General features: G+C 46.9%; 2 protein-coding genes across 2 annotated transcripts; both read right to left on the bottom strand.

The window, feature by feature from the left end:
* Positions 1-5,119: 5,119 nt before the first annotated feature.
* On the bottom strand, positions 5,120-16,894 carry LOC131291149 (acetylcholinesterase). The gene is made up of 14 exons (XM_058320341.1): positions 16,845-16,894; positions 15,876-15,895; positions 11,588-11,636; positions 9,447-9,523; positions 8,911-9,256; positions 8,551-8,695; positions 8,205-8,442; positions 7,844-8,127; positions 7,563-7,770; positions 7,334-7,476; positions 7,094-7,246; positions 5,562-5,725; positions 5,321-5,496; positions 5,120-5,235 (listed from the first exon to the last, which is right to left on the bottom strand). The coding sequence occupies exons 1-14, from the start codon at positions 16,892-16,894 to the stop codon at positions 5,120-5,122; spliced, it is 2,169 nt and encodes a 722-aa protein (XP_058176324.1).
* A 934-nt stretch (positions 16,895-17,828) lies between these two features.
* On the bottom strand, positions 17,829-25,638 carry LOC131291148 (cell division cycle and apoptosis regulator protein 1-like). Its single transcript, XM_058320340.1, has 10 exons — positions 25,246-25,638; positions 24,536-25,116; positions 24,269-24,468; positions 23,640-24,182; positions 22,034-22,712; positions 21,270-21,378; positions 19,326-21,083; positions 18,471-18,706; positions 18,205-18,317; positions 17,829-18,078 (listed from the first exon to the last, which is right to left on the bottom strand). The coding sequence occupies exons 1-10, from the start codon at positions 25,361-25,363 to the stop codon at positions 17,829-17,831; spliced, it is 4,587 nt and encodes a 1,528-aa protein (XP_058176323.1). The 5' UTR covers positions 25,364-25,638.
* Positions 25,639-25,963: the final 325 nt, after the last annotated feature.

Raw genomic sequence — 25,963 nt, 5'->3', positions numbered from 1 at the left:
TAATTTCCATACCCTAATAACTGAAAAGCAGGTCAATGGGTAGAGTCGTCAAGGAGTTTATGTAGTGGCAGCGAATATAAACAGCTGGGTTAAATAATGCAAATCCACCGCACACTACTGACCATCAATGCGCCTTACTCTTGCAATAGTGCTACGTACCGAGCAGCAGATGTAAAATAGAATGACTTGCTTCTGCTTATTGTCATTGTAGCCTTCTTCTTCTAAATGCCACTAGTCGGAGGTCTGTTCGGAGAGAAATCCTAGTAAACGTTGCCTAGAGTCCCGTGGCCTGCTTGCCTCAGTTAAAACTCACAGTCTCTACTGAACAGGCGTCTAGTATACACCTCCATCTTAACGCGATTCATTTACACCTTCTCGAATTGACGTACTGCACAACGGAACTAGAATTAGTACACGCAACGAATGCTTTCAGTACGGATCGGATACGAACACAACCAAACAGATCGAAGCAAGTATTGTAGGAATCTACTTATTTTTTGCAATTTACTCGTTGCTATATGAGCATCCAACATGGCGCACCAGAAAGCTTACTTCACTGTGTAGTGCACTACAATGGTTACCATTATGAGAGCCTTTTATAGCAACCAACATCTGCTTCTTATTATTATAATTTTCTTGTTTTCACATCCAGGTAGGACTATCCGATCCATAGATCGATGGAGAGGTGAGAATTTATATTGATGTAAGAAACTTCGTTGGTAACAAGAAAAATGTTTAGGAAAATATCTCTTTTTTAATTTTCGAACTAAACATATGGTTTAAACCCTTTTCCTTTAGCTTTCCACTGAGCGGATGCTCAGAATGCATGTTTGTTCGCATACTTCTTATCTGTTTGATTACACTTTTATCGTCCTTTGTGATTTTTTTTTGGTTTTACTGTTTGTTGTAAGTGTTTTATTATACTGTGTGTTTTTTGTTTGTTTTACACCTTTCCTCCACAATGCACTTTATTTTTTCCATTCATAGTAACCAGAAGTGTTGGCTAATTTCTATTACGATTGCATTTGGTATACACGTAGGTTGGTGTAGCAGGGTGAATGTGTCTGTTTATGCTCGAGTTTTGCTTTGTACTAGTTCTACTGGGTAGCGTTATTTGTCGCCGTTCACAGTTTTTGGTTGCCAATGCTAGTAGGGCCAAATTTATCAATTTGGGGCCAGTTTCCCGAGGTCTAGACCAGGAACCAAGCAATGGAAAAAATAGTTCTGTTTTCAATTTCCAAATCCTTACCATTCTTGCTCGTCGTCTTTTTTGTCCATTTGTAAATGAAAGTTCCCTCAACAAGGTTGGAACTCAAAAAATTACATCTGAATTTGAAAGATAAAAACTAATAGTGTCCTTTAAAAATAAAATACAATACAATTTTCTACAAACACAAATTTGTCACTATTGTGATTCTAACGTGTGAAAAAATGTTTGTGAATGTATGCGCAGGATGCACTACTCCAACAACCTAGTCCTGCCTATTTGATGCCTAATTTTGCCTCCGTCTCGCATTAACTTCTTTGCCAACTTGTCTCGTTCTCTTGATAACTGCCAATTCCTTTTGCTACTACTCGTAGCAAAATTATCCAATTTATCGCACGATTCACTACTACAATTTGTATTGCATGAAGACTGGTACATTATTCGCATATCTGCAGTGCACAACTTCTTACATCTTCCTTTCTTTCACTTTTAGAAAATCCTACTATACTTGCTGATATTTTTCTGAAGTCCAGTTGACGCTTTTTTGTTTTGTTAGTGTTCTACTAGATAGGCTATTCCCACTCTGATTCTGGCATTACCTTGTTTTTTTCTTTTATTTCCGCTTCTTGCGTACATTATTACTCTAACGGTATATTGTAGTTATTATTATCTTTATCTACAAGGTAGACAGTTATGCAACTTGCTTGTTTTTTTGTGTTTGTTCTCTTCATTTAATACTGCAGCGCTATTCCTGTACAAAATACGATCTTAGTTATAATTCATATTTTCTTTGTCTCTAGAAGGCCTTCGTAATAAGAAGATAAAATTGTTACTTCCTTCGTTTCACAAAGCAAAGTCGACAGTACATGGATAGCATTATTCTACTCTATTCTCTAAACCTTCACGGTACGGATTGACCTTCCAATGCCCTGCTGTATGCTTGGTAACGGAAAATGTGTGTGTATGTGTGTTTGTGTGTGTGTCTATGTGTTACTACGTTAAATCAACATCAACCACCGCTGGACGAGAACGCAAAACTGTATACGAATGGTTATATAATATCTTCAATATAATACTTTGAGTAATAGATTCAACAACTGCACGCCCATTTAAGAAATGTCTTCCAAAACAGTTAACTTAATAAATATATCTGTGTATATATGTATGTGTATATAGGTGTGTATAGCATATAAATATATACCATTGTTATTGTAATACAGTATGGGAACATACTTATTTTAGGCTACAACTACTCCAAGGAACGTAGGAGGTTAAGAGTACTTTGCACAAACACTGGCGTATCGGATCAAAAATAGAGTATGCAAAGTGCTGCGACAGAAATACTGCACTCCATTCTAATCTCCATCTTCAACGGGCGTTCCTTTTTAGAAGGGCGCATGCTGTTAGACACATGCCTCGTAGTCGCATAGTTTACTTACTTGTTTTGGTTTCTTTAATGGTATTATATGTTTGCTTGACTGGTTGCTTGAGCCTGTGCCACACGCCATATGCATAGACTCCATTGATTGATATGTTCTGCGATATGATATGTTTCGTTTCCTGTGCGGATTGTTACGTAGAGGTTGATGTAGCTGCTACATCAAACCTTTTTTGTCTGCTTACACCTGCTTGGTAACGTGTGCCAGATTTCCTAATTTCATTGCTAAACTCTCTATTCCTATATCCATAACAACTTAATAAACACTGGAATCATTCCAGAAGCATATTTCTAGAAGAGATAATAAACTTGGCAAATAGAACCTCCCTGCGTTTCAGCAATTCCAGCAGTGATATCACCGAGTTGCTGCATTCCTTCTGCGCGTGAGGTGAGAATTTGTTTTTCATAAGAATACATAAGTATACCGCTCATCTTGCAACTTAGTAAGAAACAACCCTCCAGGACCGCCCGCTACTACCTGTACTGTCCTAGAGAGGTTCACATCAATTGCACGTTGGTCATGCTTCAACCGATGGGTCTACTAACCATTAACAGAACGAACTCAGGCAGCTATAAAGCCTCTTCCCTTCATTCGAGTATGCTATTCTTCCAAACTACAAAAAGCACCACACCACTTTACCAGTTGAGTATGTTTGCTCGAGCCGTTGGATGTGGCCTCCTATCCGTTCCGTTTCCATCTAAATCTGACATTCTCGCTATCATTACAAAAGGTGTAGGTGTACTACTCATTCGCTTCATATGTTGTAACGGTAACGCATAAAGCACCGGATATACCTGTGTACCTGTATGATTGTGTGTAATGTGGGTGTGTTTTATGTAGGAGTGCGTGTGTTTGTGTTCCTCATTTTCCAATATCAGTATGCTGCGTGCGCACATTCATTTATGTCTTTTTCTTGACTTGGTTTAGGGTTTTTCATTTGGTTGTTTGATTTTTTTTTTGTCAATATGTATAGTTTTGGTAGGAATGTTGGTTTAGTATGCATACTCTACTTTTAATTGGTTGTGTGTGTTTTTTTTTGTTTTGTTTGTTTTGCTTTGTTCGCTACCATCAATCCGCTAAACACCGTATGAATCACATGCATGATGAATTTTGATCATAAGACCGCATCGCGTATTTTTTGACCGTGTTTATATATTAACCAATACTATACTAACAGTACCAATACTAACAATATCTGCCATGCACCACACTTGTCTTTTCCTGGGGAATGGGGGTATTTTTCAAAAGTGATTTTACAATGGTCATAAAAAGCTTTCTTATAAAGGTATTCTCATTGTTTTCCTTTTTCTTAATTTCTTGGTTTGGTTTGGTTGCCTTACGTGCTATTTGTTTGCTCTCCCGCGTCCCATGCTCCTTTCGCCCGTCCCGGGCCCTCCTTTATAATATTGTATATTAATATCTAAACTTTATCCAGTGTTGAATGATATGTTTTTGGTTTTACATATGTATTTCTTTAAATAGTCGGCTAAACATCTAAAAAAGATGGATTTTGTCATTATAAACGTTCTTAAGCAATTTCTGTTCATCTTCTTTTTTTGTTTGCTTTTTTTTGGTTTTGTTTTACTTGTGTTTCTGCAAGTGCCTCTCAAAACGAGCCTTAACGAGGGTTTTGTTTTTTTTTCACGAAAAATGAACCGTTCTCCCTCGCATTATTCGTAACATCAAAATGGCGCCTTTGCGAGTGTGTGTGTTTGTGTTTTTTCTACTGGTGTGTATCAGCACGAGCACTAACGGAATCGGACACAGAAAAACGGAACGGAACCGAACCGAACAACTAAAACGGGAGATAACGTCAACGCGGTGACGGAAAATCCTACTACTGGTTTTTTTTTATCATGCTATCATGGTTTACGCATAGTTTACAGCTAGCCTTCCGCCTCCTTTGCCCGACGTTTCGTTTGTGTCTCTGCCCGCCCGTCCGCCTAAATCTTCCTCTTATATATTCTCTAGGTATAGCTACACAGCAATGTTTCATAAGTCTTTAAGCACGTGATGTGTTTTTTTTTTGTGATAGAGGTTGGTTAGCGGTACCGGGGTTGCACCGCAAAGCAAACGGTTCCCCGCAGCATCCAACCAGCATCCGGTACCGGTCGTGGCAGATTGTTTTCTCCTTGTTTGAATGTGTGTTCGTGTGTGAGTGTGTCAGTGTGTTGGTGTATGTGTGTTTTGTTTTTTCCTTTCCTTCCAGCAGTTTCGTTTGCGTTCGTCGTCGATCTGCCTCGTAACGGGTTGAATGATGGTGATGAAAAGCGCCTGCGCTTCACCTAAAAAGCTCCTTGAAATTCGATAGTACACCGTCACAAACCAACCGAACTGTTTCCGTTTCCGCCAATAGCAGCGTTGATATGTATGGAGGAGTGTGTGGGGAAGGGAGGAGTGTGGGGAGGGAGAATGGGGCTAGCTTATCCATATGCCGGCTACGGTGTACAGGAATGCCACGCTTGCCGCACGCTTAGTTCACGAGGGACAGGAGTAGGGTCAGCATCGCGACGAAGTGCAGCAACGTCGCCCCGGTTCTGCTGCCCTGCGAGACGGCCTCGACCAAGTTGCACGGACTCTTCGAGGGCACTGCGGGGACGGAAGGAAAGGTAGAGAGCGAAATATTAATACCCGGGTACAGGGACGGTAGCGACCAACACTCTCAGCAGCGTACCGGACCAGGCGCGCAACCTCGGCAGAAAGTCGTTCCAAAAGGCGCACGAGGTGGCCATCGGACCGCGGCCATACTTCTCGCCGCGCAGATCGTCCTCCCCTTCGGCGTTGAAGATGAAGTAGATCGGATTTTCGCGCGTGTAGAGCGGCCAGTGTTCCCCCTCCAGTGCCGGGTTGCTGTAAGTGAGAGACAAAACCGGTTACAGTGTGCCTGCACCCGAGGATGGTTGCTGGTGACGTACCCCGTCCGTGCGAACTCGCTCACCGACAGGACCATACGCCGGCTCAGGTCCCGCTCCCGCTGACGATACTGCAGCGACGCGTTCATCGGCTGGCCGAAGATGTACTCCACCTCGTCGCCATGCAAAACGCCCATCCATTCTCCCCAGAGAGAGGTACTGGTGCGCTAAAGAGGGGAGAGGAGAGAACCTTCAATACAAACCATAGCGAAACTGGTAACATCCCTTCCCGAATCTGCCGCTAACGTAACAACAAATAGCTCTTCCCAGTGCGCAAAGCTGATCCTCATCTGCTCTGTAAGGCCATCAAACCCATTGCTCAGCTGGCTAGCTATGTTTTGTTGAGTTGAACCCATTATTGCAAGAGGGTACTGTCATTGTCATGAAATTGGATCTATTCATTCTGCATTCGAGGTTCTTCTATGACCAACATGCACGATGGAGCAAAGCATGGATAAAACTCAAAAGTTCAACTGTGGATTCGAAGAAAGTGAAATATTTCTTCAACAACAACTACAAGATCAACTTGAACGGCTTGCAACTCCTACAATAATGATCGGAATTTAACTTTAGAGACATGTTTGGTTTATCAAGCTTTTAAATTATGTTTAGTTCAATTTAATTGAAGCTCAATGTTATAGGTTATATTGCAATCTTTTCTACAATTCTTTCTAACATTTATCTGTTTTCCGTTTTAATAAATGAGCAAATTGTTTGTGCCTTAGCGCTACTCTGTGTTTGTGTACTTAGCGCTAGTGTACCACCCACCAGGCGTCTCCATCGTGGCACACACATTAACGTCGTGTGTGGTAAGAAATATTTAGAATTTTTCTTGAATAAATGCACGTTGACGGTGGCGTTTTGAAATTGCGAAGCTTTTAATTTTTTTAATGTAGAAGCTTGTTATTTATTGTAGTCATGCCCACAAACCATTCTTTTTTAACCCTTCCGGTTCACTCCGGATTTTCCAGGTGTTGTTAGTTGTTGTCCAGGTTGAAAATGTTTGTACTATACTTGTACTAAAAGAGAACTGTTGAATGAATGAATATCAATCCAAATGATTATTGACATAAAAATACAATTCAGGAATCTATGGAAAATACTCTAAATATGATTGTTATTGCAGCATCATCTGGTGGTGTTTCCCATACACAGAAATGTACTATGTAATATAATAGTATTACACGATTCCACTTTTTGCTCCATAGTGACATGATCAAATGAAATATTAAGCCAAAAACCTTACACCAAAATGTCCAAAAATGTATGACTTATAACAATTGCGAGGCCTTTGGAAGGTAGGCATTATGGGTAATTTCGTGATCTAAATCCGGGCCATCTGCATGTCCAAAGCACTCAATCAATGCAATTGATAACGCTATCAACCTTGTTTTGAACACAAAACAAATGCATCTCCTCCTGAGTAAACTGAGCCAATTGCGCCACCTGAATAAGTGAGTTTGTCGAGCTTACCGAGCAAGTGAGAGCTCACCTGCTCACTAACCAATACGGCGGCCATCTTGCGGGATACTTACGTGCGTGAAGAAGTAATAGTGGACCGAGGCGCCGCGTTCCGTCAACCCGAGAGCGAACTCGTTGGTCGGGCAGATGAAGAAGTGGTCGCCAACCGCCCGGCCCACCTGATGCTGGTTCTGGTAGCCGTCGTTTCCACTCTCCCAACCCGTATACTACCCGAAACAGGCAAAAACGAAGGGAAAAACGAGTAAATATCAAGGCTTTACCTACAATGTGTGTGTGAGACCACTCCCTCCTACCTGGAATATGATAGCTTCGCGTTCCGGCTCGGATGCTTTGTTGTAGATGGTGTTCATGATCTCTAAGAACTTGTCCCGGGGCAGCGAGGTGGCCGCATCCTTCTCAAAGTAGTCGATGAAGTCATACAGGAGGAAGTATGTGCCTGAAAGGGTGGAGTAGCATAGAGCACGGATGTGGATAATACTTGTACATGTATCTCAGGATCGCGGCCTATAAACAGGAACGTACCTTCATCGCGATTGCTGCCGACCAGGATGTCGATTCCTTCCAAGTTCGCCTCGCGCAGCATTGTCATCGGGTCCGCGGTCATGAAGACCCCATCGATGGTCGGCGCGGACGGGAATCCCAGTATACCGGAGTAGGAGTTCCACTGCTGCACGGAGATGGTTTTGGCGTCGACATTCCGCATACACTGCATGACCGTGCTGGGCGAGTCCTGCACACGATTTCGGAACAGAAAAGGGTATGACGCACGATGCGCTACAAAACGCCGACCTATAGCGACTCACCTTCAGCATCGTGAGGTTACAGTTGCAGTCGTCGATGAGGCCCTCGGCAATGTGTAGCGCTTTCTCGGCGGTCATGTGGCTCCACGGGGCGTTCAGTGTGCCCGACTGTAGGATGCCACGCCGGGACAGACCCCGGGTGACGGGCGACATCAGGTGCAGGCTGACCGAGCTGCCGCCAGCGGACTCACCGAACAGCGTGATGAGATCCGGGTCGCCACCGAACGCTTTGGCGTTTTCCTTCAGCCACCGTATCGCTAGCGCCTGATCCCACAGACCCATGTTACCTGTTTGTGTTTGGAAAGATTGGGGTTTGAGAAATCGGCCGCCCCTCGCCCGAGCCCCTTCGACATCGTGCACCTACCCGGAGCGTCCTCCTCGTAGCCGTTGATGTACGGTGCCAGGTAGAGGAAGCCGAACGCGCCCACGCGATACTGCATCGACGCGACGATGACGTTACCGACGGCCGCCAGTATCTCGGCGTTGTAGATGTCCAGCGTGGAGGTGCCACTCATGAAGCCACCGCCGTAGATCCACACCAGCATCGCCAGACCGCCCTTCGATTGGTGCTGGCGCTGAAAGTCGTCGTCGTCCTGGAAGTACTGTAACAACAAACACCGCGACAAGGCGATGCCCCCAAATCAACGTCAATTAGCGAACTCATGCGACATGCGTATGTCGGGTTGTTCGGGAGTCGGGTTGCAACCTACGTCATTGCTGCCAAAGTTCAGACCCCTGCCATGTCGGAGGCGAGTTTTCGTTGGCACCCAGATGTTCAGATACAGACAGTCTTCAGAAACGTTGGTATTGGGATTCCACATCTCTTCGCCAGCGAAGCCGGGGAAATACTCATACCTGTAGCGAGTGTAACAAGGGTTGGCGGATGATTATTTGATCAGGTGTGTCAGGTGTCGTCGCTCGGTGATACCCGCGTCGCTCTCATCGCCCATCGCCCGCAAGCCCCATTCAGGCGAGGCTCTGTGCATTTCTGCAGGTTCAGGACTCCGGGTGCAAGTGTGAGCTCAACGGTGGTGTGGTGTAAAGGATTGCAGGTAATCGCACCGACTCACCGTTCCTGTATGCACGACGGAGGTAATCTGGTTGCATCGAGCACCCCGTGCCACGGTTCGGCGGGGACAGGCTTCTTGAAGCGCAGCCCGTCGACCGGCGGTTTGGCGAACGGGACCCCATTGAAGACGTGCACCTCGCGCCCCTGCACCATGGTCGAGCGGCCGCGTATCGGCCCACTGCTGGTCTGCACCACCAGCCGGTCGATGATGCCGTACGCCGGACATATCACGGTCGCACCGAGCAGCAGCACCAGCACGTTGGCGCACGATCGCCGGCAGACGGAGTGGTTGCTAGTCATGGTGAGCTGGTCGTCCCTCGTCGGCGCTGGCCGGGCCGGTTGATCGTCTGTTGATCGATGATGTTTGAGGAGGCGCGTGTGCTGAGATCGCTTGAGCTCCCACCCACTTGAGTCACTGGTTTCCTTCGACAAACTCACACACACATACACACACACTCACCCACACGACACACGACACACTTCACTATTGTCACTTGCTGGAACGTTGCTGCGAACTGCTCAATGGCGATGGCTCACATAGTGCTGTGCTGCAGCGAATGGCTTCCAACTGATAGGCTGCCGGCCCATTTATATTAAAAGTGATACGCGGTACACTGCAAAAACATAAAAAATAAAAACAACGGTACAGGTAACGGATCTCAAAACCAACACAGATTCCAATTAGTCTTCGTACAAACAAAAAAAGGTTCCTAGTGCTATCCACCAGATCTTATCACGCACTGATTTAAGTCGAACAACAACAGCTCAAGCTCCAAAATGGATAGGACTCTACAGGACAGTTCCAAGAATTACTGCGGAGGACGTTGGGAAGCGTGAAAGACCAAACACAGCGTACTAATCACTAGCGCCTTATATCGACCTTTAGGAAGCTACCCTCCGAAATAGATAGACCCTCAGTTTCGCGAGTTCCATATCACGTGGTGGAACTGGACTGCTTCAGGAGCTATTCTTGAACACGCTGGAGATATTAAGCTTGACAAACCGGCCAACATCTAGCTTAAGTCGAATTCTACGAAATTGGTGTTGGATCAAGCCCCCAGCGGAGAATCGAGGAAGCGTAGGAGAGCTAGAAATCGCTTCGGAAATGGCATCGACAGAACGACTATTAGAGCGTGATGTTCAGCCAAGTGAACATCCACCCGAAATGCTGCGTAATGCCGATGTGCTGCTCGTGCACGTAGTTGTGCATGTATGGGCGCGTGCATAATGCTTCCCCCCCCCTTACTGCTCAACCCAAACACACGTTCGGCAGTGCACTGGCGCCCCTGCCCCGGGCCTGTCGGGGCCAGTTCTTCTTCCGTCGACAAATCAATTCAATTATTAACATGTTTGACCTTCGCGTTGGAGTACGCTCCCGCGCTCGGGAAACCCCTCCATTCAATTAGCGACCGTGCGACGACTCATTAGGTACCATTAACTTTTCCTGTCCCTTCTCTACGTCGATGTGTGTGTGTGTGTGTGTTTTTTTTTTTAGGCTTTGATAATGCATTTTCCTCTCTTTCTCTATCTCTCCTTCTCTCTCTCATACACACTCTCTCTCTCTTTCTGTCAAAAATGTTGTGAGTTATTCCGTCCCCAACATTGTGCCCCTATCGTACCGTTCATCTTACATCATTATGTAATTTGGCGACTTTGGTCCCCGATGTTTCCCAATTGTATGCTACCTACCCATCCTCCGTCGCCCTCCCACCCACTGCCCAACATTCTTTTACATTTTTTCTAGCTGTCGGAGCCCTTGGTCTGCCGAAAAAAAAAATGAAACGCAACTGCAACGCTCTGGCGCCAGAAGATTTTTTCGCGTACGGAATCGGGCACCCCAAAACAACACGCACCCGGGCCGATTTGTACGGTTTGTGTACATGTGTGTGTGTGTTTTTTTTCCTATGTTTTTCACCTAATAGTCATTGCGCGCTCGTAGCAACAGCTCTGTCCTGCCCGAAGGACCTGCCACAGCTGTACACTCAGCCTTGCTTTACCAACACTACGGCGATGCAGGGCTGCTGGTGGCGATGAGTGGAGTGTAAGGGATGGTGGGGGGGGGGGAAGGAGGGGTTGATGGTCGATGGGATGGAATACACACCGCAGCCTTTTGCCTTTGACCTTGAGCGTTGAGGTTGAGAAAACGGCTCCCGGTTCTGCACACGACCCATAATTATTGCTAATATCCTTTTCAACCCGCCACTTTTCCCATGTTTTCTTTCGCCACGTTCGCCGTTTTTTGGGGAGAGGTTTCTTTTTCAATCTCTCCATTAGTCGTTTCTACCTCCCTTCCTCTCTCTCTCTCTCTCTCTCTCTCGCTCTCGCTTTGTCACAGTCCCAGCGTTTTATTGGAGGACACACGACTTGACACGAGTTAGTTGCATTCCACGCAGAACTTTCCCTAGGACTCCCCGTGCCAGCTGCAGCTGTTGCGGAGGGGAGTGGGGGGGAATCAACAAACCAACCGTAGCGCATCCCGTTAACGATAGCCTGACGTCCATAAAATGTCAAACCGATCGCACACCACCGACAGCGTGCACAAACAGACACGGTGCTCATCCTTGCTGCAAGCTGCTTCCGGACGGTATCGATTTTTAGTGCTTTAGCACCCCGGAATCCGGTCTTCGGTAGAGGAAAGGCATTGGTCTGGGAGGGGAGGGGAGGAGGGAGGGGATAACAATTGTCTTCCAAGGGTGGAGGAGGAGGAGGAGGAGGGGGGGGAGGGGGCTGGGCGAACGATGTCAGCTGGGGATAAGGATACACCATATAAGGGTGCGTGTCTTTGCCTTTTGGCTTTGGGTGCACATTTTTGCTTAGCCGTTTCCCCCTGCCCTCCCCCTCCCACCCAACAATCAAACATCCTTGCCTTAACCTCCACCCGCCCCTCTTTTCTCTCCATCTCCTGGTTTTCCTTGCAGCGCAACATCGGCTACTACTTGGTTGACTTTTCTCCGACAACTGTTTTTTTTTTCTTATCTACTCTACTATCGCATCGCTCGGAATTCTACTCCACTCCACACACACACACACACTCACGCACGTACGTGCGCATACAAATGTCGTTTGTGCAACCCCCCCACTCCCCCGCGTTACGCTTTACTACTATACAACCACCAGGCGCCTCCATCTTTACGCTACCGAAAAAATAAAAACAAAAAAAAACCACCCACCCACACACACACACACACAAACGGGGCGAGAAAAATCGTCACTACTTTCTCGTGAACGTTTTCCTGCGAACGTTCACTCTCGCTTTCTCTTTTTGGCCTTGTTTTTTTTGTGTGTGTGTGAGTGTGTGTGTGGGTTTTTTTTTGTTTTGTTACTCTCGCCCTCCCCCCATAAGGCGACCTGCACCACACACACACACACACACACACACACACACACACACACACAAGATGGGGGGAGGAAGGCAGTTCGAAGTCGGTACGGATGGTAGGAGAGAGGAGGTTGGTTACCGTACACGAAAGGGAGGGTAGGCTGGTGAGATGGGTTAGGAAAAGTGTGTGAAGGGGAAGGAGGAGGGGAGGGGGAGAAGTGCACAAGGTTTCCAGCTGGAAGTGGCGGCGCGGGGCGGGGTGTTCGTGTGTAAATCCTGTCAATCTCAATTTCCAAGGTTGATTGGCTGACATGGACGAGCCCCGGGCTGGTTTCGCCGAAGGGACGGCGAACGGGGGGAGGGGGGTGGTGGGGGGGGGGGGATGGCGGGCCTGACTGAATAAATGATTGAATTTGTGCTCGTCTTCCCGCAAACCCCCCCCCCCCCCCCCCCCCCCCTCGATCTACACGCACACAGCTGGGCCGTGTGTGGCGTTTCCGAGACAATAAATCGGGCATCGTCTTATGGACTTTCGGGTGACTCCCGGTGGGCAGCGAGCCTAAAAGGTACGATTTTACGATTTTACAGCACAACACACGACCCTTGCACCGTCCTTCCCCGTCCGGGACTGCGATGGAGCGGACACGGCGGTCCAAACACCGTCGTCGCACCGTTTGAGCGGGTGGCGAACCCCAAAAAAACCGAGCCGCGAAACCACGAACGGAGTAAGCAAAAGCAGGTGAAAATAATAACACACACACCGAGCGGACGCTCCCCGGCCGCGGCGCAACCAAATACAACCGAATCGATCGGAAAAGGCTAGTGGCACAGTGAGTTCCGGCGCGATCCTTTCCCTATACATGTGCGCTTATCCTAGGCGAGATATAGATCTATCGGAGCTGGGCGCATCTATCCCGGGTTCCCCCGCACGGTTCCGACCCTCCCCCCTCCCCCTCCCCTCCCGTTCACACCGAAAAGCACGATTGGCAGCATTACCGAAAAAACACACTCTTTATTTACGGTGCGACTTCTGATGTGCAAAAGCTGGTTTCGGAACACAAACACGTAACCAAATAGTTGTATCAAAATGTTAATCTTCTCGCAGCTCAACAGAAACTGACACGTCAAGCAGGTCCTTTGCCAGCTCCTAGTTATCAGCATCAGCGGCGCAACGGACCGATTCGGGGCACACTCGGCGAGCTCGCGTCGGGTCTCGGGGCCTCTCCACACACACGCACACACTCGGGTGCACTAGCCGAATGGCAGCAACCTGAAATCGATCGGCGCGTTCGGTGCCGCCGCTTTTTTCGCCCGTGTTGTTGTGTGTCGCTTGATTTTGTTTTATTGTTTCCCTTCACACCTCCCCCCTCCTCCCCTGGTTCTGGGACACACAGTGGCCAACAGGATCGTTCTCATCTCCACTCGACTCGGTGGTTGTTGCACTTGTCCTCCATACTCAACACACACACACAGACACCTCATCAAGTACTAGCTTGCACTATGGGCAGCGTGCAATGGCAGGGTGTATCGATGTTAAATGTGACCGTATCATAAATTGCGAGTTTGGTGGAATTTGGACATTGCGAGGTCTACATTTGGACTGGACTTTATGTTTCATAACGCTGTTTCTTTATACTGGTTTCACTTCAATTCCACACACTCAAGCAGACTAGAATATAAGCCCGTTTAATCAGGTGTGTTAGAACACTTTCAACCAAACGCAATCAACCTATCCAAAACTGTTGTTTTCAACGACAACTACAAATGAATTACAGCGCACGGATTGCTTTATGGAGCTGTCAAAAATGGTACAGACCCAACGCAAGTCAAGTACAGGGTTATTAACTACAATAAACGTGCTGTAGTTAATGGCGTTTACAAATAGTGATTTGTGGTTTAGCAAACGTTTACCAGCTATGACAAGTTGCAATCGTTTTAATTGACTTGAAGGATGCGGTGGAGGCAATACAGTTCCCGGTCTGCATTTACCCAATTCATTTAAAAACTAAATAGTGATTAAAGATTTTTCTAATATATCCAACATTGGTGAACCTTAAGAGTTTAACGAAAAAAGTTCAACGTAAAACACAGGCTCTAATCCGAGCCTTATAATGGAGGCGCCTAGTGCGTTGTACATGTGCAATAAACTAAATAAAAAACAACACATTTATGTGCGTCACGATTCTTCGTAAGTGTCGTGAATTTACATGTGGTAAAAACGACAAAACAAACTATCACGACTCTTACCTAAAGTTTAAGTTTAACAAACTACTCACTTTCATCCCGGCTTCTGCCTACTGTGCGGTGGTGCCGTACATACAGGAGCCGCTCTGGAGAAGTTAGTAGACACGAGCTCCAGCATACATTAGGCGTCCGACGAAGTATCCACATCGAGCTGAATCCGCACCGTTTTTGTGGGAACGATTTCCCAACAGTTCAGTGATGAATTATAAATGGTTGACGAACGAAACAGCGAATACACTGAAAGTAAAAATAAAACAAACTAAACTTTAGTGTAAAACTAATCAAACAAAAGCACGTTAACATTTTTTTGATAACCTAAAGCTCGTAACACACAGTGGCACGATAAACCGACGCCTTCGCATGAGAGCCGACGCGAGCATATTTAGAGTATTCGACCGAAATAGGAAGCAACGAAGAAAGAGAGAGAGAGAATGATAGCCAGCAAAACCAACTGGGACAATAAGAGGGCGAGTGTCCTTACCTTAGCTCACGGGTAAGGAAATAAACATCATAAAACGAAACAATCTCGATTACATCCATCTATCGCCAGTACCTCCTCCCTCTGCTGTCTAGTGTGGCGACAGGGATGCTGTGCGGAGGGATGGGGAGGCAAGGTGTGGCTGGAAGTGATAAGATGCATTGGCTTCCGGCACGACGTCGTCCCTGGTTGCCCGGGGGCAGAACGTACATGTGCATTTTTAAATAGATTTTTCGCAAAAGGAAGGTAACCGTTGTTGTTTCAGGGAGGGTTGAGACTGAGCGGGGTGGGGACTATGCCAACGCCAGGAGAGCCCGGAAGTCCTGCCTGCCTGCCTGCCAGGTATCTGTGTGCAGGGTTGGTAAACTATGGGTTCAATAAAACAACGAGCGCGAATAAAACCAAACCAAAACAACCCATCGTAAACCCAGCCGGTTTGGATTTCTCTCTTTCCCTCTCTCTCTCTCTTTCTCTCTTTGGTTGCACCGCGAAGTCACCGACAGCCCGGGCCGCGGGGAGGATGTCCAGGGAGGGTGGGTTAATAAATTTACCAGCTTAAATTAAACCACAAGCATCATGCATGCATGCCAAACCGGAGCACACACCGGCCTGGCGAGCCCGCAGCCGTCAACACACACTCCCGCGTTCCCGGAGCAACCGGACGTTCCGATTATGGTCCATTAATGTACGCGCCCGTTGCGCTAAAGGTCGCGAGCTACGACGTTCGGAGGCTCACCTTACGGCACTGTTAAGATCGTCCCGATCCACGCGTCCCGATGGCGATGGTACTAAAACCCGAACCGAGCGCGAGCTGAGCTGATGCTTTGCATAGAAAAATTCCTTACCTCAGCTTAATAAACCAGAAAGCCATCACCACCGGGTGGCATTAAACCGCACCAATAATGCAACTTCCTGTGCCATAAACTGCTGCTGCTGCTGCTGCCGCTGATTTACGAGCGCCGGTGCAGCATGCAACTGCGTCCATTAGATTTTTATTGAAGAACATTATTGGATTCCCTGGCAGCCGTGCCATTTATACCCGGCTTGCGCTCCTTTCTTGCGGCAAACGTTAAATCCGGAACTCCGGTGGCATGTGCTCCTTGCAAAAAAAAAAGGAGAGAAAAACAAACACTCATTGCTTAGCGTTTTACAACCGCCGCTGGTTAATGCTGCGCTCGAAGCGTCGTGCTGAGCGTCTACAGCGACATCACGCCCACTGAACCGTCCGTGCCGTAGAATTGGCTGAATTGGAACCAATTAAGCAGCTGCGCGGCCCCAGTGCAGCCTCGATGCGGACGCCCGTCAAAGGCAAAAGCCAAAAGCGATTCGAGACTTCCCTTTGGAGGGGGAGACGAAGAAGGTAGGGTAGATAAGGGGCACGTTCACGGCTGAGAATCGCTTCGAATTAGATTCTGCTATTTCTTAAATATAGGCTTATGTTACCTAAAACCTAAACATGGAAATTTGTAAAATTATTCTTAAAAATCATTCGAAACTGATTCAGACTCTCTGGGAAGGTGGTAAAATACTGCTACCCTCTAGGAAAAATTGTAAATCCTTAAAATATCACTTCCTTTCAGCACAAAATATAACAATCAACAACTCTGGTACACAATAAAATAAAGTAAGAGTTTGGAAGAAGCTTGGAACTCACATGCAAAGGAACAACATCAATCCCTAATCTCAATTTGGGTTTCAACCAGCGCTTTTTACAACACATCAAACATATGGAATTAAGAAATACATTATTTCCAGCGGAAATAATAAAAAATAAACAGTCCTTGCATTATAAGACTCAGAAAAGATACCATCTGGCATACAGCTTTGATATACAAATAAATTAAATAACAATTCCCAAATTGTTTAGCTCGTATCATATATAGTGTTATCGCACATAGAAAGATTTAAGTTCATAATACCGCAAGGTGGTGGACTCTCACCCATTTTGTTCAACATTTACAGCTCTGACAAAACAAACATGAAGAATTGTATTCAATACCTTTTAATACGGATTATGTAGCAATCAGTTCGAATGGTAAACAATCTAAAACCATAATCAAGTCATTGCATTACAGTTAAGATCTACTCCAAATAATGTAAAAATCGAATGTCAAAGAAATGGTGAGAAATCAGAAGCAATATTTTCACACACGCTTCACAAAATCGTCTTAAATCCCTAGCAATCAGCTACAAATGGAAAACACGTAAATCAATGTGAAAAAAATCTCCCATGCACTTGCATGTTTCCTAAACAGATAATCGAAGTATAACTCTGAAAACAAGCTAATGCTCTATACGTCATTAATCAGACCAATTATAACGTATTTGAACAGTTATAATTGGTCATTTGGTACACAATGACAGGAAAAAAAACTCATAACCAGTCCAAACTACACCCTCCAACAAAAAATAATAAAACTATAATCTAACTTAAACTTACACTTCTCAACTAGCTGAAATCATGAACCGTTTGTTTCGGTATGCTCAATTGAGAAAGTCGTAAACCGAATTCTTATAAATAATTACAAATAAAGTCAAATAGCAACACGAGTGATCGCGGACTTGATTTTTGTGATACGAACAGGATTTACGATTGGTTCTAAAACTACAAAAGAAATCAAAATGAAACCAACCCAATCAAAGAGAATCGAATGAAACGCATAGTTTTCAGTGGAAAACAAAAATATCTATTTCTCGAATAAAAGTTCATCCGTTCCGATCACTGTTCGTGATGGTGTACTGTTGACGGGAAAGAGTTACTAAAAGAAAAGGCCTTTTCATATTCATATTCATATTGCACAGAAACACGTACACTGATGTCGTTCGAGCGGTTCGCCCGACCACCGCATTCGTTGCGTCCGTGTCCTGCTAAATGCCCTTAGTCGGTGGTACCGGTGGCAGCTTCCACATCAGTGCCTCCATCACCACCACTGCCAGTACTACCACCACCGTCACCACCGCCGACACCATCCTCTGTTTTATTCTTTGTCGCCGAATCACCGCCTTTCTCTTTCGTGCCCTTGTCATCCTCCTTGCGGGCGGCGGAGTCTTTCGGTTGGCTTTCCTTTTCCTTTTCCTTTTCCTTCGACTTCGACGATGTGGTCACACGCGACGACTTCTCCTTGGAGCTAGAACGACAACACGGTATTTACGACCGAGAAGGGAGAAAAACGATAAATATTCCGCGCCGTAACGGGACAGACAGGGCGGTTCGCGCCGGGGTTTGCCGGTGGGGTGTTTGCGTGCGTACGTACCTTTCGCGCTTAGACCCAGCGGAGGACGATCCATCCCGGGTGCTACGTTGTGCGATGGGCCGGACGCGGTCGTACACCTGGTGAATCACGGATAAGTATTCCGCCTGAGTTTGCTGCAAATAAAAAATGAAATAAACAACGCAAAGATTAAACGAACAGTTTGTTTCCTGATATTACTTTCGCTTCACAATTGCACTGCAACTGCTTCGAGCTATCCATTCTTATTAAGTGAAAACACTTCTTCAACTTCTCCCTACGGTACTCACCGAAGCGTTCCTCGAAACGCGCACCGAATCTGCCAGCTGTTTGCTGAGGGATTTCGTTTCCGATTGCAAGTCTTTAATTTTGCTTGTGGCACGGGTGTGGTTCGAAAGGAGCTCCGCGTACTGGCCCTGCAGGCTCACCAGCTGCTTCTCGCCTTCCTCGCGCGCTGACTCGGTCCGCTTCACCTGCTCTAGCAGCTTGCCAACGTCAACCACGCATCCGTTGTATTCGATGATTCCTGGACGGGGGGCGTTAAAAAAAACATCAATCAATTCAAATGAAAACAAACTGTAATAAAATTAATAACAAAAGAAAACGGAGACCAGGCAGACAAGTACGAGTGTTCCGGGAAGTACTACTGTACCACATTGAAACGAATAACTTTTCCGAAGTAATCACGGTGCAACGAAAAACAGATTTATTTAAAATGCTTGGCTCAAAACGATACTTGTCCTGGAGAATCAATCAAAGATTTTTGTTACCAACATTGTGTATCTTTGTAAAACAAAAATATTTAAAGGGAAAATTGAACAAATAACTAAGAGCAAATGGTTGGTCTCTCTATGTTGTGTCAATGCCTATAACAAAACTGTTCGCCATAAGCAAATTAAAGGAAAATAAGCTTAAAATGTGTTCAATAGTAAAGTTTGAATTAAATAAGCGGAGTCAAATTATGAAATTTATCGATTCTTACTTCCTTAGCGAAGTAGTTAAAGGTACAATTTGACGATAACGTTTTGACTAAACGAAAACTGGGGATAAATGCCATTTCCATTTTGTGAATTGATATGTTTGATCTACGAAACAAAATGTGTTTTGGAAACGTAATTATCTGTTTTAAATAATCAACTACTTACCGGTACGCGTGGTTGAGAGTTGAGACGTCTCGTTCGTGGACGTAGAGTTTCTGGGGGAGGCATGTTGCTGTTGCCGCAGTCGACCTTCACCGTCATATTCTTTCAGGAGCTGCTCCAGACTAGCCTTCAGCTGCTGTTTGTAGTCTGTGTTGCCGCAAATCACGGCCTCCGGTGCGTCTGCATCCGACTGCTCGTCCGACTGCTTCTTTTCTGCACCCTCGGACGCATCGTTGTCCGTCTGCATCTCGACGGTTTTGTCCGCGTCTGCAGCCTTCTCGGCGGGTGATACAGTTTCGTCCGCTTGGGAAGTAGTGGCCGCCGGCAGCGACACCACCTTGTCAGTCAGCTTGCGGTAATACCACGGCTCGCGTGTGGTTGCTTTGGCTACCGTTTTGCGGATCTGTGAGCGGGACAGGTTCAGCCCGAGCGTGTAGATAAGATCCTCCACGTCCTTTTCGGCGATGTAACCGCAGTGGGTGACGTCGAAGTAGACGAACGAGAGCAGCAGCTCGGAGTTGATCACGATGCTGGAGTCTTTGTCGCGCGATACGCGGTCCCCATCGGGTGTTTCGCTGCGACGCGACCGCTTACGATCGCGCGGCTCCTTGTCGTCGGCATGGGCCGATTTCTTCTTCGTTTCGTCACCTTTTTCGGACGTCTTTCCGCTGCTCTCCTCACCGTTGCTGGTAGCGGCGCTGGTTTCCGCCGTTGCCTTGCCGTCGGCGGGCCCGTCCTTTTTCGAATCGTCGGATTCCTGCTTGCGCGACGGCATCTCGCACAGCGCACGGTAGATGTTAAATCCAAAGTCGCGCGTCAGCATCTCGTTGAACAGCTCGGAGAACAGGGCCACCTCGAACGAATGCTCCTTGGTGTCCTCCAGGCGATAGTCCAGCAGCACCGACAGCGACATGATCGAGCAGTCGAACTTGCCCGACTTGGCCATCCGCGACGGATGAACGATCATGTGCGGCTTCTCCGGCAGCTGGTAGCGCCGCTCCAGCAGTTGCCGTTCCTTCTCGGTGAGCTTCACCGGTTCCTCCTTCTTGCGAGCAACGACTGCTGGCTTGCTACTCTCAGTTGTCGAGCCCGTTTTTTCGGAGATGGTCTCAGCGCCACTCTTTTCCTGCTTGCTCTCATGGTTAACGGGTTTCGATAGGGTTTCGGCCGCCTTCGCGGCCTCCACGACGACCTTTTCCTGTTTGGGTTCATCGTTCGCGGGCTTCGATGGAGTTTCAACCCCCTTCAAGGGTTGAGCAACCTCCTTTCCCTCTTTGCTTTCATCTTTCACGAGCTTCGATGGTACTTCATCCACCTTCGAAGCCTCGGCGACGTCCTTTTCCTGTTTGTTTTCGTGATCCTCCGGTTTGAGTGCAATTTCGGTCATCTCCACGTCGGTGTTCACGTCCAGTGTCGTCTCCTGCTTAATCGTTACTGCTTCCCCCACAGGATCTTGCCCTTCCTGAGCTTCCTCCTTGCCCTGCTCCATTAGCTGTTCCTTCTTCACGACTACCTTTTCCGCCGAACCCGGCTCTTCTTCACCTTCGCAAAACTGTTCTTGCTTAATATTTGTATCCACCGGTGCCAGTTCTTCTTCCTCATCCATTTTCACCGGCTCGAGATTTTGCTCCTCCTCCTTCACCACTACATCATTCTCGGAGTGCGTGTCGTCGAGGGCTTGCTGTATCAACATTTGATGCTCTTCCTTATGCTGCTGGACAACAGCTTCCGACAGACGCTCCACCAGAGTAGCCTTTAGCCCTACGAATAGAATCGATATTGTTTTTAGTTATTGATGTAAGCAACTAAAATGAGTGCTTGAGAATAAAGATTTAGTCACGTCAATCAAAAGAGAAGGACAACCCCAATGCTAGCTCTTTCTAACTTTACTGCCAATTTCTAATATGAAAACAATGGACATGAAAATAGAACATCATATTTACGTACCATCAGTCGGCAGGTTGCGCTTGCTGAGTTCAGCCTTCAGGTCGGCCACCTTCATCTTTTTGTACTCCTGCACCAGATCCGGCACGAAATACGGCCCCTCGGCGGTGTCCTGCAAGTGCACACACGAGGACGGAAAAGAAAGGGATGTGGAGAAAAGCCACCATTAGTGGTCGGTCTGGCCAGCGGGGTGTTTGAAAGGGCGTAGCGAAAACAAATGTATGCGGTAGCACCGGGGTTTTGTTGATTTTATTTTAACTACACCACACGCTCAATCGTTCTCCGTTCGGCCGAAATGATCTCTCAACCACACTCCCACCATTCATACGCTTTAGTACTTAACGGAATCAGAATCATCAAAGTCTCGCAAGATAAGAAGTGGTTCAAGAGATAAATATGCTAGGTAAGCTACTGGGAAAAGGGCCACGGCCTCGTCCTCCACCGTTACGAGAAGTGTAACGGCAAACGGGACGTTTTATGAGTCGACATCACAAAGAAAGAGAACGGGAAGGGAGTAGGGTTTGATGGCGCACATAACTCATGCGATGAGTTATGAGTTAGTAGAATGTTATTGAACGTCTCTCTAATCGTACGGCATCGTCCGCAACACCATAATTGTGGTCGTGAGTAAACAAATCTCTAGTGTGTGTCGTGTTGGAAAAGTGGTAATGCTTAAAACATATCAAACTAGGTGGATGGAGTAGTCTCATCGCAGCAGCATGTTGTTGATCCAATCTTCGACATCCTGTAGCTACTGGTACCGTTACCATTTTTGTGGCTGCCGCTGCTGGTGGTGTTGGTTTTGCTGCTGCCGATGATGGTTTTGCTGCCGGTGATTTCGCAGATGGTGTTGCAGATGCTGCTTCTGCCGCTGCCGGTGCGCTGCCAACGTTAGCATCTTTCTCCTCCGCAGCATCAGCCGAGTCTGCCGCTAAATAAGATGCCGACGACGAGATCGTTGCGACTGCCGTTTCACCAGCAACCAGCGGCTCCTGTTGCGCGGGCTCAGCCGCGAGATCTGCCGCCGACGGTGACGACGACGCTGTGGAAGATTCCGCCTGCTCGGAAGCAGCTGCAATCGATGATGGTGGTGCTACAGCGGATGTGTTGTTGATGGTGTTGTTGATGGTGGTGGTGGAAGATGAGTTCGTTACGTCGTCTGCGGCCGGTGCCTCGGCCGGCGGTGCCGTGTCGGCCGCTGCTTCCTCCCCGTTGCTGCTGCTGCCTCCGCCACCGCCACCGCCGCCGCTACTAGAGCTGCTACAGTTAATAATGCGAGTCAGACTGGCCTTGTAGCTGAGTCGAAGCTGTTCCCACTCCAAGCGCGTGGGCTGACAGGAACGCACATCGGGCAGAAATATGACCACCGTTTCAACGCGCGGCGGAATCAAACGACCTTTATGGTAGGATTCAGAGCGACGGTAATAGAGCTCCACGAAACGGTACCTGTGTTGTATACAGCAGTAGGTTTGGTTCAGATCAAGATATGTTAAATATAGATACAATTGGGGGGGAGTATAAAAAGAATATTATAAGCTAGACGATAACAAGTAAGTTAGAGATCAGTCACGTCGTTGGAGGGCAATTGGATGCGGATGGTAAAGATATAACCTACGACTATGTGTACGGTCTATATGCGTGTGTCTAGGTCGGTCAATCAAATTCAAATGCAGTTCATCGAAACAATGTTACTGAAGCAAGTACTGTATGCCAAACCACGTTCAAAGAAGTGTATCCCATTTTTGTACATCAACTGATATTGTTCGATACTGAGATAGATATTTTAATTCTCGAGCATAAAATATATGCATATGCTTTCTCCAGAAAGCTTCTCGCATTCCCAACCAAAAGCCGCACGGATGATCAGAGCCGTTAAGCTACAACCGTATTGGTTTCTCTATATATAATAATGTTTAGCCATGCACCGCAACCACTAGCTTCGAAATATTGCACACTTCAAGGTGTGAATAGCAGTGCAACGGGTGTGCAAAGGGTTAAGTTTCTAGAGGACCCTCAATGGAGATTATCATCTCAATTTCCTGCGAAACTTTCCCCGAACAATACGGCTAGTAAAAAAAAAGGTATCATCAATCATTGGTTGTAACCATGAATGACATATTGGAGCAAACAACCACAGTCCGCTAGTGGAACGGTAATAGCAAAACAAAAACAAGATACACACGGCGAAACTCAACAAGAAAGTGTGTTTAAAATGGACGCAACAAAACATGTAAACTGATTTAAATTCAACGTTTTAGAAACACAATCGTTCGTTTGATGCAATGCGAGCGCTTTAACGGTTGACCATCCGTGGCGGAAATGAAAGAAAACACGACAACCGACGAAGGGTATGCCGTAGGAATCGATACCTACCACTGAGAGCAGTTTGACAAATCGATACCGGTCAGCGCCCGGCAGGTGCGCACGGCGGTGCGGATCAGGACGGTCGGATCGGACTGCGGGTCGGTGCCGTCCAGTGACGGCGACCACGGTCCTCCGATGGCCATCGTTTCGTTCTTGCCGCGCATTCCCACCAGAAAGCTGATCATCCGCGTCGGATGCATATGGTTGCGTTCCGACTCGTACCGGTCGCCGTTCTCGCCGGCCGACTTGGAGATACAGTTCGCGTAAAATTCGGTCAGCGGTGGCGTGCTCATCAGCATCACCTTGGCGCTGAACAGGTAGTCCGCATCGGGCGGATCGGCACTGGCATCCCCCGTTTCGCTCGCCCCCGCTGTCAGTGCCGGCGGTGGTTCGACGTCCTTGTGCATCACGTGGAAAAAGCACGGACTACGAATGGAGAACGGTGCGTCGGGTGGGAACGCCTCCGACCAGCGTATGTCCGAGACGAAGAAGTCGGACGGAATGTAAAGATTGTTGTACCGCCGGCGTAGCTCAAGCACGTCCGCTTGTTTGCTGAGGGAAAAGAATCAATGGAAAGCAACGGTTAATAAGAGGTTTAACACATCTATTCTTAAACGAAAGATTTCGCAACAGCTTACATTGTCAAAAGGTGCTTCGGGACCTGTACCATGTATCGTGGCACGGAGCGGACCCGGCGCCGCTTGGGCGACGGTTTGCGGATCGGGCTACGCTCCCGTTCGCGGCCACGATCCGATGAACGGTCACGGTGCTTCTCCCGGTACGTCGATCGATCGCTGTCTCGGTCGTCGCGCTTTCGCCGTCGGTCCGAGTCGTCGTACTAGTGGAGACCAAAAAAAAAGGAAGAATTTTATTAAAGAGTCACAACAATGCGGTCTTTTCCTTACGTCATCCTTCGGCCGATCCGACGAACGGTGCCTATCCAGTGACTTCCGGCTTGGAGAACTATAGCGATTCCGGACGTTCGAGGAGCGCGACTCGGAGGTATGGCTCGAATGGCTTTTGCTGTATATCGAGGTGTGCGAGCGGGCGTGCGACGAATGGGAATGCCCGACCGAGGAGGAGGAGTTTGTGTTCGAACCGTTGAGCACCTGGACACGCGACGCGTTCCACTTGAAAGGCATGTTCGAATTGTAGGCCGCATCGACCAGCACGCGATCGCCAACCTTCGGAAACACACCCTTGACGCAAGAATTCTTGTGGAAAAACACCTCATCGTCGATGAAGCCAAAGTCTACCTGTACCTTTGTAACCATCCCGGTGCCGCTGAAGTTGCGCTGGCTCGGGTTGAACTTGGACGAGTTCTGACTGACCGGCAACTGCGCCGGTTGCGACTGCGGCTGATTTTGGAAGCCGATCGCATTGACTGGCCTGTTGGTCGGATACTGTACCGTTTGCGAGTAGATAGCCTGCTGCTGCTGCATGCCCATTTGCGGCAGAATAGAAATGTTCTGCTGCTGTTGCAAGCCTAACAAAAACAAACAATATGGATTATCAAATTCCATAGTGATTTACAAATGTGCAGGCCCATACGCGATGGTGAAGACATAACTTTCAACCCCACCGCGAGTAGGCTTCAATACGCTAAAAAACATACCTATGTTAGGATTATACACAGGCTGCGCCTGCGGGAAGCCAACGATTGCTTGCATGTTCGACATGTTTTGATGGCCTGCATTTCGTTGCCACGGCGGATTCTTCTGGTTAAACGCCATTTTGTCCGCAACCACAAAAGGTTCAAACAATGTACTTGCGTGCTTTCCGAAAATGTATTGTTCTGCTTGACGTTCTTTTTTCTTCTTTTTAGCAACTCTTAACCAACGGTCTGTCACTCACTGCGCCATATAAAAATGCTTCCAATTATATTACAAAGACGAATACCGAATAAACTGCGCTAGCTTCTATTGCATAACTAACAATAGGTTGTATTTTGAGCTAAGGTACAAACGCTAAACTAGTAATGCATTAAATTTGTTAACTACTCTGCACAGTTTGGTTCAGCCAAATAAGCTATGATTATTTGCTATACTCGGCATCAATTGCTATACTCATTCTGCTTCTTGCCCAAGCAACAAACCAATTTGACGTTTTAACTACAAACTGACAAATACTCGAAATGTCAAACGAGAATTAATCTTGTAATAAAAGAAAGAAACAAATGTGATTTTTTTCTGTTTTCTCCATATTTGACGAACATAAGTCTAACGGTGAGATCCTACTTTATTTGTTTCCTAATAATAAGTTGAGTATATATATATAATAATATATATATAAATAAATAAAAAAATAAATAAGTTGAGTGAAAAGGTGTAGAA

This window comes from Anopheles ziemanni, chromosome X (assembly GCF_943734765.1).
Source record: "Anopheles ziemanni chromosome X, idAnoZiCoDA_A2_x.2, whole genome shotgun sequence".
In the NCBI taxonomy this organism is placed as follows: Eukaryota; Metazoa; Arthropoda; class Insecta; order Diptera; family Culicidae; genus Anopheles; species Anopheles ziemanni.
This window is presented reverse-complemented; position numbering and strand designations above follow the sequence as displayed.